This window comes from Salvelinus alpinus, chromosome 24, assembly GCF_045679555.1.
Source record: "Salvelinus alpinus chromosome 24, SLU_Salpinus.1, whole genome shotgun sequence".
NCBI lineage: Eukaryota > Metazoa > Chordata > Actinopteri > Salmoniformes > Salmonidae > Salvelinus > Salvelinus alpinus.
The window spans coordinates 17,452,495-17,469,651 of NC_092109.1; the positions used below are offsets into that span (position 1 = coordinate 17,452,495).

General features: G+C 45.0%; 1 protein-coding gene across 6 annotated transcripts; it reads left to right on the forward strand.

Annotated features, from left to right (window-relative positions):
- The first annotated feature begins 1,014 nt into the window (after nt 1-1,014).
- LOC139551761 (sphingomyelin phosphodiesterase 4-like) lies at nt 1,015-16,516 on the forward strand. 6 transcript variants are annotated; one of them, XM_071363076.1, is made up of 20 exons: nt 1,015-1,148; nt 1,561-1,646; nt 1,820-1,906; nt 3,891-4,027; nt 8,765-8,840; nt 8,950-9,058; nt 9,182-9,234; nt 9,349-9,500; nt 10,267-10,399; nt 10,500-10,571; nt 11,970-12,101; nt 12,837-12,985; nt 13,098-13,188; nt 13,316-13,413; nt 13,565-13,728; nt 13,873-14,078; nt 14,876-15,106; nt 15,233-15,364; nt 15,453-15,581; nt 15,668-16,516. In XM_071363076.1, the coding sequence occupies exons 2-20, from the start codon at nt 1,608-1,610 to the stop codon at nt 15,989-15,991; spliced, it is 2,514 nt and encodes an 837-aa protein (XP_071219177.1). In that variant the 5' UTR covers nt 1,015-1,148; nt 1,561-1,607; the 3' UTR covers nt 15,992-16,516. The 6 variants fall into 6 exon arrangements, with proteins under 6 accessions (XP_071219177.1, XP_071219179.1, XP_071219178.1 ...); XM_071363078.1 differs by having other exon boundaries at nt 11,970-12,059; XM_071363077.1 differs by having other exon boundaries at nt 10,500-10,565.
- The last annotated feature ends 641 nt before the right edge of the window (nt 16,517-17,157 follow it).

Genomic DNA, 17,157 nt, shown 5'->3' on the forward strand with positions numbered 1-17,157 from the left:
TGACAGCCTACTGAGGAACAGTGGGTTAACTGCCTTGTTCAAGGGCGGGAATGACAGATTTTTACCATGTCAGCTTGTGGATTCAATCCAGCAACCTTTCTTTTACTGGCCTACGCTCTAACCACTAGGTAACCTGCTAATACCAGAAGAACACTAGTCCGTTTCATAATGATTGAATGAAACGCTTGTCAAGTGGCATTACAGAGAGAAAAAAAAGTTTAACATCAGCGATCTTGGCGAACACATGAGGTTTTTAGTGTTTGAACATCAGAGGTATTATCATATCAGATAAACCCACATTGGCCTCCACAGAGAAAGACAGGAGATTATTGAGTGCCTGTACAGGGATGCACCTGCAATAAAGCTCTGCTTTAAAGTGATGAAATTAGAATTATTCATCAGCCATTGATTAATCATTTTGACATACTGCCTAATTGCCAGGCAGAACAGGGAACTCCAAGGGTATTTGTGAGGGGTGAGTGCACTTAAATCAAAACAGGATGTAATATGCTTTGTATGGAGTAGGGCTGGCCCCCTGGGAGTTGATACTCAATAACACAGGGGCATGTCACTGTGAAATTAAAACACAAATACACACAAACCAAATAGTTATGCCACATACTAGGCTACACAAGCACACTTATCTTTGCATTGCAAAAAGCATACTTTGCATTTATCTTGATTTAGATTAGTTGAATTCCTTATCCTATACATTTGCAAAAGCATACGTTGCACTTATCTTCATTTAGATTAGTTGAATTCCTTATCAATACATTTGCATGCATATACTATCCATGATGATTGATTAACCTTATTGATTCATTGTTGATACACTGGTAAATGTAACAATATTTAACAGTTAGTAATATTGCTTTATCACAATTCCACGTGGTCTATGAGCCAGCTATGAACCTTGGTTTACTACATTTTTTTGTTTTGTTGCAACACTGCCATCTACCTAGATTAGCCTACCTGACTCTTCCTTCCCTAAAGTACTATCCACATGGGTGCGCTGTGTTCACAAGAAAGCGGCGGTCGGGTGCCATATCCTTTTAGGGAAATGACATCATTTTCGTTTCAATTTGCTGTGTCTAATGGAAACGCGGTAGATTGGAACTTGAAAGTCTGAAAATTTGTAGTCGAGGGAGGTAAGACACATTTTAACCAAGTGCATGTTGCAGTTTTTTCTATAATGAGACGAGACTATTTTGAAAAACAAATTGCTTGGTCAGCCCGTACCGTTAGCTGCTGCCTGCCAGTGCCACACTGTTATAGATGGGTTAGCTTAGTTGTACAGAAAGCTAGCTAGCAGACGTTAGTGCTAGCCGGCTGATATTAGCTAACGTTAGTTAGCTAGCCAAGCCATGGTTTCAGCCACGTCTAAATGTATCGTCTAGCTAGCTATCTTGCTTCCAATGTTTAAACATTTTGTATCGATCTCTGTACTCATAGCTAACGTTAGTTATCTAGCTAGCAATGGTGCTACTGCTAGCTAGTTTGCTTGACAGAAAGAAATGTCAACAAAGCCCCTCAACCCTTTCTGCTTTGTGTTCTCCCCAGGTGTCAAGTAGATTTTGAATCGTGACCCGTCTCGAATAGAATCTTATATGGCTGCCCCAGCCTTGCAACAGCCCAGTTTTCTTCTGGTTAGTGGTAACTCCTATATTGTATTGCTCATCATGAGCTAGTTACATGTGAAATATATGTTGCCTGCCTGAAGTTCTCATGAGCCAAAGTCAATGTCACAAAACGTCAGTTATCTAACACTGTTACAGCAGTAACTGTTGTCAACTCTTATGATGTTCTCTTCTCGTTACAGGCCAATCTGAAAGTTGACTCGACCACCAAACCTTTTCTCCAGCGGTGCCAGGAGCTGGTGAAGGTCATTGATGACTACCCTGCAAAGGTGCAGTTTGCTTGTATAGACCAGTGTTGTCTGTCTTTCAGGAGTTGTTAGAGATTGAATTGTGCGTGCTTAGGTCCAAACTATGTAAAATTTGAAGCAAGTTGTCAAGTCTGGATAAAAAAAAATCTAATCAAATTGTATTTGTCACATGCGCCGAAAACAACGGGTGTAGACCTTACCGTGAAATGCTTACTTACAAGCCCTTAACCAACAAAGCAGTTCAATAATTAGTTAAGAAATTATTTACTAAATAAACAAAAGTAAAAAATAAAAAGTAATACAATAAAATAACAATAACGAGGCTGTATACAGGGGGTTGACTGACCTTGTCTTCAAGTAATGATGGTCTGTTGTTTCTCTTTGCTTATTTGAGCTGTTCTTGCCATAATATGGACTTGGTCTTTTACCAAATAAGGCTATCTTCTGTATACCACCCCTATCTTGTCACAACACAACTGATTGGCTCAAACGAATTAAAAAGGAAATAAATTCCACAAATTAACTTTTAAGAAGGCACACCTGTTCATTTAAATGCATTCCAGGTGACTACCTCATGAAGCTGGTTGGGAGAATGCCAAGAGTGAGCATTGTTAGGTTAGATTACTTGCTACACTCGCATTAACATCTGCTAAACATGTGTATGTGACAAATAAAATTTGATTTGAAGCTGTCATCAAGGCAAAGGGTGCCTACTTTGAAGAATCTCAAATATAATATATTTTGATTTGTTTAACACTATTTTTGGTTACTATATGATTCCATATGTGTTATTTCATAGTTTTGATGTCTTAACTATTATTCCACAATGACTTGGGTAACTGAAGTCTTTGAAAACATTTTGGGCCTTCCTCTGACACAGCCTAGTACATAGTTCCTGGATGGCAGGAAGCTTGGCCCCAGTGATGAACTGGCCCGTACACACTACCCTATGGCAACTGCTCGGTCTAATAACGAGCAGTTATCATACCAGGCAATGATGCAACCGGTCAGGATGCTCTCAATGGTGCAGCTGTAGAACTTTTTGAGGATCTGGGGACCCGTGCCAAATATTTTCAGTCTCCTAAGGAGGAATAGGTGTTGTCGGGCCCTCTTCACGACTGTCTTGGTGTGTTTGGACCATGATCCTTTTTTGGTGATGTGGACACCAAGGATCTTGAAACTCTCGACCCGCTCCACTACAGCCGCGTCGATGTAAATGGCAGCGTGTTCGGCCCTCCTTTTTCTGTAGTCCACGATCAGCTCCTTTGTCTGGCTGACGTTGAGGGAGAGGTTGTTGTCCTGGCACCACACTGCCAGGTCTCTGACCTCCTCCCTATAGGCTGTCTCATCGTTGTTGTGATCGGCCTACCAATGTTGTCATTAGCGAACTTAATGGTTGTGTAGGAGTCGTGCTTGGCCACGCAGTCGTGGGTGAACAGGGAGTACAGGAGGGGACTAAGCACGCACTCCTGAGGGGCCTCCATGTTGAAGATCAGTGTGGCAGCTATGTTGTTGCCTACCCGGTCATTCTTAGTTGCTTGGAGGTGTATGATTTATATAGAATGCTTACTAGTGTTTTATGTTATCTTTTGAAAGGGTTGGGGCAGACCCATAAGTTGGATTCTCCAGGCTTTCATGCCAATGTGGAATGTGTCTAGGCAGCTGTTACTGTGTGGTATGGTGGGATCAGAGGGGATATCAGGGTAGGGTGACACAGTGCCTGGAAATCAGTGTCTCAGGAACAGCTGCTACACTGCAGATGCCTCACTCTGCGTGTGCGCGTTACAGAGGAAGAGCACCTATCTGGCAATAGGTCAGAAAGAGCATTGAACATCCCTATCCAAACCGGTTCAACTCAACCATGTTATCCAATCTCATTCATCCTCTTGTCTTCCACTGGAAGTTTCCTCTCCATGATCTGATGACATTGTTGTGGAGGGAGACTAAAGCAGGGATAATGGAGGTAAGCTTGTGACTGACAGCATTAATATCGTTCTCTCTTCAGGAGCTGCACCTGATCTTCCCCTGGCTTGTAGAGAGTGTTTTTGGCAGTCTGGATGGGGTCATCGTGGGCTGGAACCTGCAATTCCTGCAGGCACGCAGCAATGAGTACAACATCGTCATGGACTTTCTCGATCCTAGGTAGGCCTCACAAGCTCCTTTGGTGTTAGCTGCTATTTTCAATGCGGGTGTATTTACACTACAGCGTTGCTCCCTATTGTATTCGGTTGCACAAAAACAGTCCGTGGGAAGCCAGAAGTTACGAATATATATGTATATTTCAACTTACAATGCCAGTGGGCAAGACGGTTGGTCATTAAAATGGGGATAATGTGAGACAAAATATCTAAAGAACGTATTATTAAACCGACTTTACAAACACTTAGGGTGTTAATATTACTTTGGTGTGTGTGTCACTTCACTGTGACACACAGTATGTATTACAGTGCATTCGGAAAGTATTCAGACCCCTTGAATATGCACAAAAATCTTATTTTTCTCATATTTTGTTCCATGTTTCATGAGCTGAAATAAAAGATCCCAGAAATGTTTCATACACACAGCTTATTTCTCTAAAATGTTGTGCACAAATTTGTTTACATCCCTGTTAGTGAGCATTTTTCCTTTGCCAAGGTAATCCCTCCACCTGACAGGTGTGGCATATCAAGAAGCTGATTAAACAGCATGATCATTACAGAGGTGCACCTTGTGCTGGGGACAATAAAAGGCCACTCTAAAATGTGCAGTTTTGTCACACAACACAATGCCACAGATGTCTCAAGTTTTGAGGGAGCGTGCAAATTTGCTTGCTGATTGCAGGAATGTCTACCAGAGCCGTTACCAGAGAATTGAATGTTCATTACTCTACCATAAGCCGCATCCACCATAAGCCGCTTTTTCCACATTTTGTTACGTTACAGCCTTATTCTAAAATTGATTAAATACTTTTCCCCCTCATCAATCTACACACAATAACACCATAAAGACAAAGCAAAAACAGGTTTACACATTTTTGCAAATGTATTTAAAATAAAAAAAATGTAAATATTACATTTACATAAGTATTCAGACCCTTTACTCAGTACTTTGTTGAAGCACCTTTGGAAGCGATTACAGCCTTGAGTGTTCTTGGGTATGACACTACAAGCTTGGCACACCTGTATTTGGTGAGTTTCTGCCATTCTTCTATGCAGATCCTCTCAAGCTCTGTCAGGTTGGATGGAAAGCGTTGCTGCACAGCTATTTTCAGGTCTCTTCAGAGATGTTCGATCGGGTTGAAGTCTGAGCTCTGGCTGGTCCACTCGAGACTTGTCCCGAAGCCACTCCTGTGTTGTCTTGGCTGTGTGCTTAGGGTCGTTGTCCTGTTGGAAGGAGAACCTTCGCCCCAGTCTGAGGTCCTGAGCGCTTTGGAGCAGGTTTTCATCATGGGTCTATCTGTACTTTGCTCCGTTCCTCTTTCCCTCGATCCTGACTAGTCTTCCAGTCCCTGCTGCTGACAAACATCCTCACAGCATGATGTTGCCACCACCCTGCTTCACCTTAGGGATGGTGCCAGGTCAGACATGCTGCTTGGCATTCAGGCCAAAGAGTTCAATCTTGGTTTCATCAGACCAGAGAATCTTGTTTCTCATGGTCTGAGAGGCCTTTAAGTGTCTTTTAGCAAACTCCATGCGGGCTGTCATGTGCCTTTTACTGAGGAGTGGCTTCCGTCTGGCCACTCTACCATACAGGCCTGATTGGTGGAGTGCTGCAGAGATGGTTGTCCTTCTGGAAGGTTCTCCCATCTCCACAGAAGAACTCTGTTAAGAGTAACCATCGAGTTTTTGGTGACCTCCCTGACATTTACATTTAAGTCATTTAGCAGACGCTCTTATCCAGAGCGACTTACAAATTGGTGCATTCACCTTATGATATCCAGTGGAACAACCACTTTACAATAGTGCATCTAACTCTTTTAAGGGGGGGGGGGGTTAGAAGGATTACTTTATCCTATCCTAGGTATTCCTTAAAGAGGTGGGGTTTCAGGTGTCTCCGGAAGGTGGTGATTGACTCCGCTGACCTGGCGTCGTGAGGGAGTTTGTTCCACCATTGGGGTGCCAGAGCAGCGAACAGTTTTGACTGGGCTGAGCGGGAACTGTACTTCCTCAGAGGTAGGGAGGCGAGCAGGCCAGAGGTGGATGAACGCAGTGCCCTTGTTTGGGTGTAGGGCCTGATCAGAGCCTGAAGGTACGGAGGTGCCGTTCCCCTCACAGCTCCGTAGGCAAGCACCATGGTCTTGTAGCGGATGCGAGCTTCAACTGGAAGCCAGTGGAGAGAGCGGAGGAGCGGGGTGACGTGAGAGAACTTGGGAAAGTTGAACACCAGACGGGCTGCGGCGTTCTGGATGAGTTGTAGGGGTTTAATGGCACAGGCAGGGAGCCCAGCCAACAGCGAGTTGCAGTAATCCAGACGGGAGATGACAAGTGCCTGGATTAGGACCTGCGCCGCTTCCTGCGTGAGGCAGGGTCGTACTCTGCGAATGTTGTAGAGCGTGAACCTACAGGAACGGGTCACCGCCTTGATGTTAGTTGAGAACGACAGGGTGTTGTCCAGGATCACGCCAAGGTTCTTAGCACTCTGGGAGGAGGACACAATGGAGTTGTGAACCGTGATGGCGAGATCATGGAACGGGCAGTCCTTCCCCGGGAGGAAGAGCAGCTCCGTCTTGCCGAGGTTCAGCTTGAGGTGGTGATCCGTCATCCACACTGATATGTCTGCCAGACATGCAGAGATGCGATTCACCACCTGGTTATCAGAGGGGGGAAAGGAGAAGATTAATTGTGTGTCGTCTGCATAGCAATGATAGGAGAGACCATGTGAGGATATGACAGAGCCAAGTGACTTGGTGTATAGCGAGAATAGGAGAGGGCCTAGAACAGAGCCCTGGGGGACACCAGTGGTGAGAGCACGTGGTGCGGAGACAGATTCTCGCCACGCCACCTGGTAGGAGCGACCTGTCAGGTAGGACGCAATCCAAGCGTGGGCCGCGCCGGAGATGCCCAGCTCGGAGAGGGTGGAGAGGAGGATCTGATGGTTCACAGTATCAAAGGCAGCCGATAGGTCTAGAAGGATGAGAGCAGAGGAGAGAGAGTTAGCTTTAGCAGTGCGGAGCGCCTCCGTGACACAGAGAAGAGCAGTCTCAGTTGAATGACTAGTCTTGAAACCTGACTGATTTGGATCAAGAAGGTCATTCTGAGAGAGATAGCAGGAGAGCTGGCCAAGGACGGCACGTTCAAGAGTTTTGGAGAGAAAAGAAAGAAGGGATACTGGTCTGTAGTTGTTGACATCGGAGGGATCGAGTGTAGGTTTTTTCAGAAGGGGTGCAACTCTCGCTCTCTTGAAGACGGAAGGGACGTAGCCAGCGGTCAAGGATGAGTTGATGAGCGAGGTGAGGTAAGGGAGAAGGTCTCCGGAAATGGTCTGGAGAAGAGAGGAGGGGATAGGGTCAAGCGGGCAGGTTGTTGGGCGGCCGGCCGTCACAAGACGCGAGATTTCATCTGGAGAGAGAGGGGAGAAAGAGGTCAAAGCACAGGGTAGGGCAGTGTGAGCAGAACCAGCGGTGTCGTTTGACTTAGCAAACGAGGATCGGATGTCGTCGACCTTCTTTTCAAAATGGTTGACGAAGTCATCAGCAGAGAGGGAGGAGGATTCAGGAGGGAGGAGAAGGTGGCAAAGAGCTTCCTAGGGTTAGAGGCAGATGCTTGGAATTTAGAGTGGTAGAAATTGGCTTTAGCAGCAGAGACAGAAGAGGAGAATGTAGAGAGGAGGGAGTGAAAGGATGCCAGGTCCGCAGGGAGGCGAGTTTTCCTCCATTTCCGCTCGGCTGCCCGGAGCCCTGTTCTGACCAAGTCCCTTCTCCCTAGATTGCTCAATTTAGCCTGGCTGCCAGCTCTAGGAAGAGTCTTGGTGGTTCCAAACTTCTTCCATTTAGGAATGGAGACCACTGAGTTCTTGGGGACCTTCAATACTGCAAAAAAAAAAATTGGTACCCTTTCCCAGATCTGTGCCACGACACAATCCTGTCTTGGAGCTCTATGGAGAATTCCTTCGACCTCACTGCATGTTTTTTGCTCTGACATGCACTATTATCTAGATAGGTGTGTGTGCCTTTCCAAATCATGTCTAATCAATTAAATTTACCGCTGGTGGACTCCAATCAAGTTGTAGAAGCATCTCAAGGATGATCAATGGAAACAGGATGCACCTGAGCTCAATTTCGAGTCTTATAGCAAAGGGTCTGAATACTTATGTAAATAAGGTATTTCTGTTTTTTTATTTGTAATTTGCAAAAAAAAATCTAAACCTGTTTTCACTTCGTCATTATAAGGTATTGTGTGTAGATTTGAAGAGGGGGGGAAATGAATTTGATCCATTTTAGAATAAGGCTGTAACATAACAAAATGTGGAAAAGGTCAAGGGGTCTGAATACTTTCCGAATGCACTGTATGTGGCTGTACAAGACGTGTATGACAATGTACAGCGTCTATTTTGTACCAGTACTGTGTGTCTATGACAATTTTCCCCTCAGGAACATACATTTTTTTTATTTTTTTGTAATGTAACTTTTATTTAACAAGGCAAGTCAGTTAAGAACAAATTCTTATTTACAATGACGGCCTACCGGGGAACAGTGGGTTAACTGCCTTGTTCAGTGGCAGAATGACAGATTTTTACCTTGTCCGCTCGGGGATTCGATCCAGCAACCTTTCGGTTACTGGCCCAACGCTCTAACCGCTAGGCTACCTGCCGCCCCAGCCTAAATGACTTTATAAAAAGCATTTTTCGAAAAATAGTAATGGACTGTATACTGACTTAATTATGATTGTATATGCTTTTCAGTGGGCCAATGATGAAGCTTGTGTACAAGCTTCAAGCAGAGGAGTACAAGTATGAAATACCTGTCAGCTTTCTCCCTGTAAGTCTCATCCCTTTTTAAACATGTTTTTTTTTCTCAATTTGAAACATGGCAAGGTCATCCACAACAGTGATTGGTATAAAGCTTGGATGTTATTTTCCTCTTGCAGGGTCCTGTAAAGGCATCCATACAGGAAGGTGTCCTCCCAGATTGTCCACTTTTTCACAACAAGCTGCAGTTTCCTCTGTCTGGTCTCCAGACACTCAGCCTGGCGCTCAGTATCCTTGATGCTCAAACTCACACTCAGTCCTCGCCTTCTCACAAACATACAATGACAATGTTTGCTTACATTATTTACATTTGTTTTGTAGTCTGGTGGTATGTCCTTAAACCATCTGCAGATCCATTTGAATATTACATGTTCATATTTGCTTCCAGTCTTATCACACCAAAGGTAAACCCTACTCAACTGTCATTACAACAATAAATGTTTTGATAGTTTGGGATAACTTCCATGATAATCAGACTTATTTGACCTAACATGATAGTTTTGATGTGATTTTCTCAGAACTACCCTCTGGGCCAGCATGTGAGCAGCTTGGACAATGCGTACTTTGTGCTTGTGGACACCTACCTCAAGTACTTCCTCCCTACAGAGGGCAGCGTTCCTCCCTCTCCATTCGCCGACAATACAGGCTCTGTGTCTCCACCTGCTCCCAGGTACTCTACAGTGGGGATAGGTCTTATCAAAATAAATGTTTCTGTCAGTGGTGTAAAAAGTACTCAATGGTCATACTTGAGTAAAAGTAAATATACCTTTTTAATAGAAAATTACTCAAGTAAAAGTCACCCAGGAAAATACTCTTAGACTTTTACTCAAGCAGTATCTGGTTTGAAATGTACTTAAGTACAGTGGTGGAAAAAGTACTCAATAGGCATACTTGAGAAAAAGTAAAAGCTATACAAACCAGATGGCAGTTTTTTTTATTTACGGACAGACGGGCACACTTCAACACTCAGGCATAATTTACAAACACATTATTTGTGTTTAGTGAGTCCGCCAGATCTGAAGCAGTAGAGATGACAAGTTGTTGTATTGATAGGTGCGTGTATTGGACCATAATTCTGTCCTGCCTTAACATTAGAAGTGAAGCGTACTTTTTGGTGTCAGGGAAAATGTATGCTAGTAAAAAGTACATTAGAATTGTAGTGGAATAAAAGTAAAAGTTGTAAAAAATATATATAAATAGTCAAGTCAAGTGCAGATACCCCAAAAATGACTTAAGTTGTACTTTAAAGTATTTTTTACTTCAGTACTTTACACCACTGGTTTCTGTGAATGTGAAAGGGTTGTGATCAGTAGGGTGAGAAAAGATGCTACCTGAACTTGTCCAATAAGAGCACACACTTTTACCTTTGGCTCTTAGTTTCTCCTTCCTTCCTCATGCTACAACTCAGAGCTCACGGTCATGTCTTTGGCGCCCAGGGCTCCCAGCGTGCCTTTTGCAGGGTATGGCATCCATAGCACCAGCCTCCTCAAGCGCCATATATCCCATCAGCCCTCAGTCACTGCTGACCCTGCAGCCCAGGAGATCTGGAGGTCAGAGGCATTACTACAGGTGAGGCTCCTTCATCCTTTGTCAGTCATGAATGGATTTAGTCTGAATGATGTCAGTCAGGTGTTTAGGGAATCGGGAATAAGACGTGTGTTACCCCCAGGTGTTTGTGGAGATCTGGCTGCATCACTACTCCCTGGAGATGTACCAGAAGCTGCAGTCCCCCCAGGTGAAGGTAAGAGCATGTCACATGGACCCTCCCACCACCAAGCTCCCCCCTCACCCCTGCACTGCAGCAACGCACGGCTGACTGGCTGATGAACCCCCCCCCTCACTTGAACAACGGCAGGGCTCGTCCCACTCGAGTGCCATGCTAGACCTTCCTCCAAGCCACAGACATGGACCCCACATGGTGATCAGCGTCAAATCAACCTGTCCCCTGGCTGGGACTGGGACACAAAACGGGTCACATTGTCCTCTTTTCAACTAGAGGGGAGTGTTTTCTATAAGACTTGCACTCCACACCTGGGCTATAAAAATGTAGTTTATATACACCTCCTTTGCACTGCATAGATGGGTATACTGTATATTAGTTGCTGTTTCTTATGCTTCTTTGAGGGTAACTGGAAAATCAGGCAGAGGGAGGTCTGGCTTTGGTTTGTACTGATCTATAGTCTCCCTATTTGCAGATTAGGAAACATGAATGCTATCAAAATGATCAAAGTTCACTGTTAAACCAATCAAAATAGGGCACAGTAAACATCAGGCATTTGTAATTTTATTTGAAAGGCCGGCTTATTTTTAGATTTTCTTTCCTTCGTTGCTGAATTATTGGCTTATGGGCAACTGCAGAGCAAATGTGCTGCACCGATTTGGCATGTGTATCTGGTAGTAGTGCTTTAGCTTCCCGCATGACCTGCGTGTGCCGTGTGTGTGTGTGTGTGTGTGGCACCATTAACTGTTTCAGTGCCCTTCTCTGTTGTTTATTTGGCTGTTGGGCTGCTAGGCTGGTTGCCATCTCTACTTCTGTTCATGTATCATTTAGCCACCACCCTTTGTCATGATCCATACACCTGTCAAATCCCCAATGGTGTACAGGCCATACCCTTCCCATCCCTGCTGTAACCTAGTACATTCCCAGTCTGTTAAATTGCATAGTTAAAGTTAAGTATGTGGTCCTCCATAGTGTAAGAGATGCAGTACTCCCTCTTCCCCCCTAAAACCCGACCTGTCATGGCCATTGGACAGAAACAATCATTTTACCTGTGGACTGTTCTTCTACCTAAAATAACAAACCCTGTTATTAACCATGTGTTGTGTCTTCTGTGCCTCATTGATGAGGATATTAACCGTTTAATCTCTCCTGTCTTGGGTGTGGAAAAGGCTACTGCATCACCCTAGCTGTCATAGCATTGTGTTCCTGTGGCCAATATCTTTTTGTTTGTTTTGTTTCTTGTTTTCTCCCATATTTGGTGTTCACTCCTTTTCCTTTGTGGATGCACTATATCCTTTTTTTCTCCTTTCTATTCTCATGTTCACCTCCTTCCCTTCTCCCCCTCTCTCCTCCTTTCCAAACTGTGTTGTTGTCGTTTCCCTCCTCCTCTTCCTCCCCTGGTTGTGACGGGTCGTACAGCTGGCGCTGCTGCACTATCGCCTCAGTATGTCCAGCATGCCGTGCCAACCCCTGACCCCTCCTGGCTCTGGGACCCTCGACACGTACCAAGTACTTTTACCTTTTCATCCACTCCCACCGGGCCTGCTGGAGGTAAACCTAGGCCCTGAGGACAGAGTAGCATTAAGGTTAAGGTGGGGAGGTCAAGGGTACTTCTCTCCAACAAAAAAACTAACATTTGAATGCCGTTACAGTGCATTCTGTAAAACCAATTGCCTGCTTGACGCAACCAGTCAAAGACCTATCCTTGGATGGACTCCATTTTGACGGCACGGAATTCACATAACGTCAAACATCTCACAGTAGAATCTGGCCCATAGAGAAGTATCCTTGAAAGGAGAATGTGCCTTCAAAGCATGTTTTGAATTTGAAGAGAGTGACGTTTTCATTGTATGTAGCATGTGGATGTCTGTTGTGTTGCACACTATCCTTAGTTAATGTGTGTCATTGTTTCTTTCCCATCTCACATTCTTCCATTGAGCAAACACTACTACAGTATACAAAACATATAAATAACCAAATTGCCCTAAATAAATTAAATAATTAATCATCAAATTGTCTACTTTCCTCATCATTCTAAGAATAATGGATCTGAATATCAATTTGAAGTACTATATGTGTTCTGAGCTAGACACAGATTGAATTCTGTTTTCAGCTAGGCTTTTTCAACAGCAGGGTAATTTGAGAAACAGTAACAATGGCTAGGGGAGGAACCAGGATTAGGGGAATGTTCCAAGCCCAATGTGTGATTGGTTATTGTTATCCGAGGAGCTTTGTGTGATTGGCTGCTGCCCCTGTGGATCTCTGTATGACTGGCTGCTGTTTCAGGAGACTTTCACCCCGACAGAGGAGCACGTTCTGGTGGTGCGTCTCCTGGTGAAGCACCTCCATGCCTTTTCCTGCAGCCTGAAGCCTGAGCAGGTCTGCTCCTCGCCCTCAGCCCACTCCCACGCCAGCCCCCTGGAAGAGTTCAAGAGGTGAGCTGAGCAGTGAGCACCCCAATAGTCCGACATCAGGGTCCACGGTCTCTCCAGGAAATCACAATCGATCTAGTTTTGTCTGTAATTCACTGTGGCCCTGTCTCTGTAGGGTGGTGGTGCAGCGTTTTGTCCAGCAGAAGCTCTATGTGTTCCTCCAGCACTGCTTTGGTCACTGGCCTTTAGATGCCTCCTTCAGAGCGGTAGGTGTTCCAACTCCATCCTCAACCTTCTCAGCTTGGCTGGTGTCAATCACGACTCTCTCATTGGGTCCAGTTATTTTCTTTTTTTGTGCTCTCATCTCTATACCCCCACTGTCTCTGTGTTTAGGTGTTGGAGACGTGGCTTAGCTACATCCAGCCGTGGAGGTACACAGGAGAGAATACCAATCCTCAGACAGACCAGAACAAAGGTGTACCTGAGAAATGGTGAGTTATCTGTTGGATTACAGTATCGGTCAGGCTAAATAAATGTGTGCTAGCAGTGCTTCCTTGAAATGTTTTACTCAGAGGCACGGTTTAGTATTGGTATATTTGTCTTACTGATTCCAAAAATGTTCTGATCCATCTTCCTGACCAGGGGCTTGTTTGTTCAGGAGAACCTGCTCATGTACACAAAGCTCTTTCAGGGCTTTCTAAACAGGGTGGTACGCATAGACCTGGTCAACGTCAAAAATGCACTAATGGTCTTCAGGGTGGCCAAAGTCTTTGCTCAGCCAAACCTATCAGAGATGATTCAGAAAGGTAAGAACAGAAACAATCACCTAATCTTATGATACTTGTGTGATGCAGATGCACTAATAGTAATGTCCAACTACAGTAGACTGTGCTATCGCTAACCTGTCCTACCCTAAACCCCCTATCTGTCCCCTCCCTGTCCCTCCCCAGGAGAGCAGCTGTTTCTGGAGCCGGAGCACGTCCTCCACCATCGGCAGCACCGGGTCTTCCTCACGCCAAGCCACGGTGGCAGCTTCCTGTCTGCCCGGCAGTCCGTGGTGACAGACAGGGTGTTCAGGGTGAAGAGCCACGTGTACGGCCTGGAGGGCCAGGACTGCCAGTACAAACAGATGTTCGGCACAGAGCTGAGGGGCGCGGTGAGTGGAGGGAACCATACTTGGGGGTGGTTTCATTGCAATTCCAGATTTGCAAGTTTGTTATTCCAATTCCCAATTCTGTAATTGAACCCAACTTTGGGAGAAAAGTGCTAATGAGGCTAATGCTGAGCTAGCTAGTGTTAACCACCTGCTACAAGCACATTCTGTGTGGACTTTATTGAATTTGCTAGGCTGACTGTTCACACATTTTATCAATCATCAGTTAACTGTAGTCTCAGTTGAGTAAAAGGAACTAGCTACGCTCTGCAAGATTAGATTGCTCTGAACTGTACTGTGTTGCCGACTTTCTGGAGAAGACTATGTTCTCCTTGCTTCTCACAACCGCCCAGGCCTGCCCTTCGTCTTAGATTTACATTTGTCATTTAGCTCAGGGTCCAAACTCGGTCCTGCCTCCCCCTGGGTGAACATTTTGGTTTTTGCCCGACCACTACACAGCTGAATCAAATATCCAACTCATCACCAAGCTTTGATGATTTGAATCAGCTGTGTGGTGCTAGGGCAAAAAACTAAACGTGCACCCAGAGGGGGCCCCAAGACCGAGTTTGGGAAACCCTGATTTAGATGCTTTTATCCAAAGCGACTTAGAGTAGTGAGTGCATATATTTTCATACTGGTCCCCCGTAGGAGTTGAACCCGCAACCCTGGCATTACAAGCGCCATGCTCTAACAACTGAGCCACACAGCACCACTAGAACCAATCAACAACTACTCCTTTAGTCTGATGTTTTGAGGCTGCACATAAGCATGGTCACTGTTGTCATCCTTCTTTGATGTAGGTCCTGAAGCTCATTCAGATCATTGCACAGGCGAGGCAGACAGCCAAGAGGATATCAGATCACTCAGCTGAAGTGGCGGCCAATAACTCCTTCATGTCTTGGTTTGGAATGGGCTCCCCCGACCTCAACTACACCTTCAATGGAGGAGAGGTGGATGACACTGGGGAATGTGTCAAGAAGACCCACGAGTTCCTGGAGAGGTCACTGGACTACCTCTGTCAGATATTTCGGGTAGGTTTACACAGATGTTTTCCTTAAGATTTTAGCATGTGCTAAACTGCTGCAATTGATAATAATCAAACTTAATTCAACTAATGTTGGGTGAAAATGTGTCATGCTATTGTGTGTCGTCTCCAGCTGAATGCAGGGCAGCTTTCTCAGCTGATGGCTACCCTGGGCTCTGGTCAGGACGATGGGAACTCCAGGCAGCTACCAGACTGTGTTCAGGGTGAGAATGGACTCATCCTCACAGACCTGGGCCGAATGCAGGTCAGACTACTTATTCAACTCACGCAAAACTACAACCCCAACCATGTCATAAAGGGATTATTGTTAAATATGTGTGATGTTTTTGCAGATCATCAATGGACTACGTAGATTTGAGATTGAGTATCAAGGCGACCCAGAGCTTCAGCCCATCAGGAGCTATGAGAATGCTGTCCTGGTCAGACTGTTTTTCAAGATCTCGTCCCTGGTGAATGAGAGGGTATGTGATATGTAGCCTAACAGAATCTGAGTTATCATAGTTTTAGTCCAAGCATTCTGTAATCAGAACCGTTCTCCCCTCCACAGTTCGGAGGTCACATAGAAGCTCTGTGCTCGCGGCCGGACTTCCTGGGCCGTTTGGGACGACACTACCTGGCCAGCCCCGAGGTCATAGCGGACGGCAGGCAGAGGAGCCCAGAGACACGGCGAACAGCGGAGAGGAACCGACGGCCGCGGCTAAGTCTGCGCACACTGGCGAGCTACAGAACCCTGCTGATGCTTCTATTTCTCTACCTGTTTGGGGTGCTGTTCTCATTCGGCCCCATATCCAGCACACTGCTCATCCTTACAGGCGGCTTTCTCTATGGACTCTTCATAACACTGTTTGGAGATAAACTCAAGTCCCAGTAGCAGGGGAATGAAAAGGCTTTTTTTTGCCACTTGCCTTTGTGCTTGGCCATCTATTATGATATATTCAGTCCCTTTTTATTCTTGTAAATAAATACAAGTGCATTGCTTTTCAGATGAAGTTTGCTAAATCTTTTTTTTTAAGCAGTTTTACTGATTGACAGATATGAACGATAGTTGTATGATTTAATATTCTAACAAGATATTGAACATTGAAAGGATGGTGGTGATTATCCTCAAACTACAAGATTGACAGGTGTAATAAATAGTTACATGACTCTTGCACTAGTATTTTGAATTGATGATAATCATTTAACTGAAGATGGTATTCTTTGCCTTTATCATTTTTGTATGAATGTGTCAGCTTGCAAAGACGACAGAAATGTAGTTATACAATGTTGCATTCGAATGGCAGATTTTATTTACCGCCACCGATTGAGAGTCTGGTTGTCATGGCAACGTATGCAGGCGTGCTTGTCCACTAAAGACAGGTGAAAGGAAAAATAAATTGTAAGTGCACATGGGTAATCTGTGTATTGACCTTTCTTATCTCGTTCAATTGTTTCTGAACTTTGCACACTGTGGCGGTGAACAATCCATGCGCTCGGGAACGTTTGTGGTAAGGGTTCTGCACGATTATTGATGTGGGACTTGCTAGCTAGCCAAGTTAAACGGTCGTCAAGTTACAACAGTCAGTCATAAACCCCGCCTATTTCTACAATGCATCTTCTTAAAATGTGATTTTTAAACCTAAGCTTAACCACACCGCTAACCGTATGCCTAACCTTAAAATAAGACAATGTCTGGCAACAGTCTTCTACCTGTCCGAAATCTACCCCACTGGTCCCGCGTTATATGTTTTGACAAGCCTTGCTTTCCACAACCACTTCCTGTCCCGGTCTATGAACTTCAACCGCTGTCCAAGTCAAGTCTCATCTCACCATGTATACCCGCATTGTTGCCAACTTAACGACTTAGTCGCTATATTTAGTGAGTATTCAGACCCTTCTAGCGACAAATCTAGCGACTTTTTCTGGTGTTATTGGAGACTTTGAGACTGACGTGAAAGCACGTATCGTTCTTACTCTTCTCAACGAGCAGCGGGTGCTGCCGTGGGGGACCCACCCCGGTCCCAAAGCACTCACAGGCGGCCCGGTCGTCGCACAGCA

What these genes read in the sequence shown, in the direction of transcription:
- LOC139551761 (XM_071363076.1), top strand. Translation starts at nt 1,608, where the DNA reads ATGGCTGCCCCAGCCTTGCAACAGCCCAGTTTTCTTCTG. An exon ending in TAGATGCCTCCTTCAGAGCG is followed by an intron (nt 13,189 to 13,315) that starts GTAGGTGTTCCA and finishes CTCTGTGTTTAG; the next exon opens with GTGTTGGAGACGTGGCTTAG. An exon ending in ATCAGAGATGATTCAGAAAG is followed by an intron (nt 13,729 to 13,872) that starts GTAAGAACAGAA and finishes GTCCCTCCCCAG; the next exon opens with GAGAGCAGCTGTTTCTGGAG.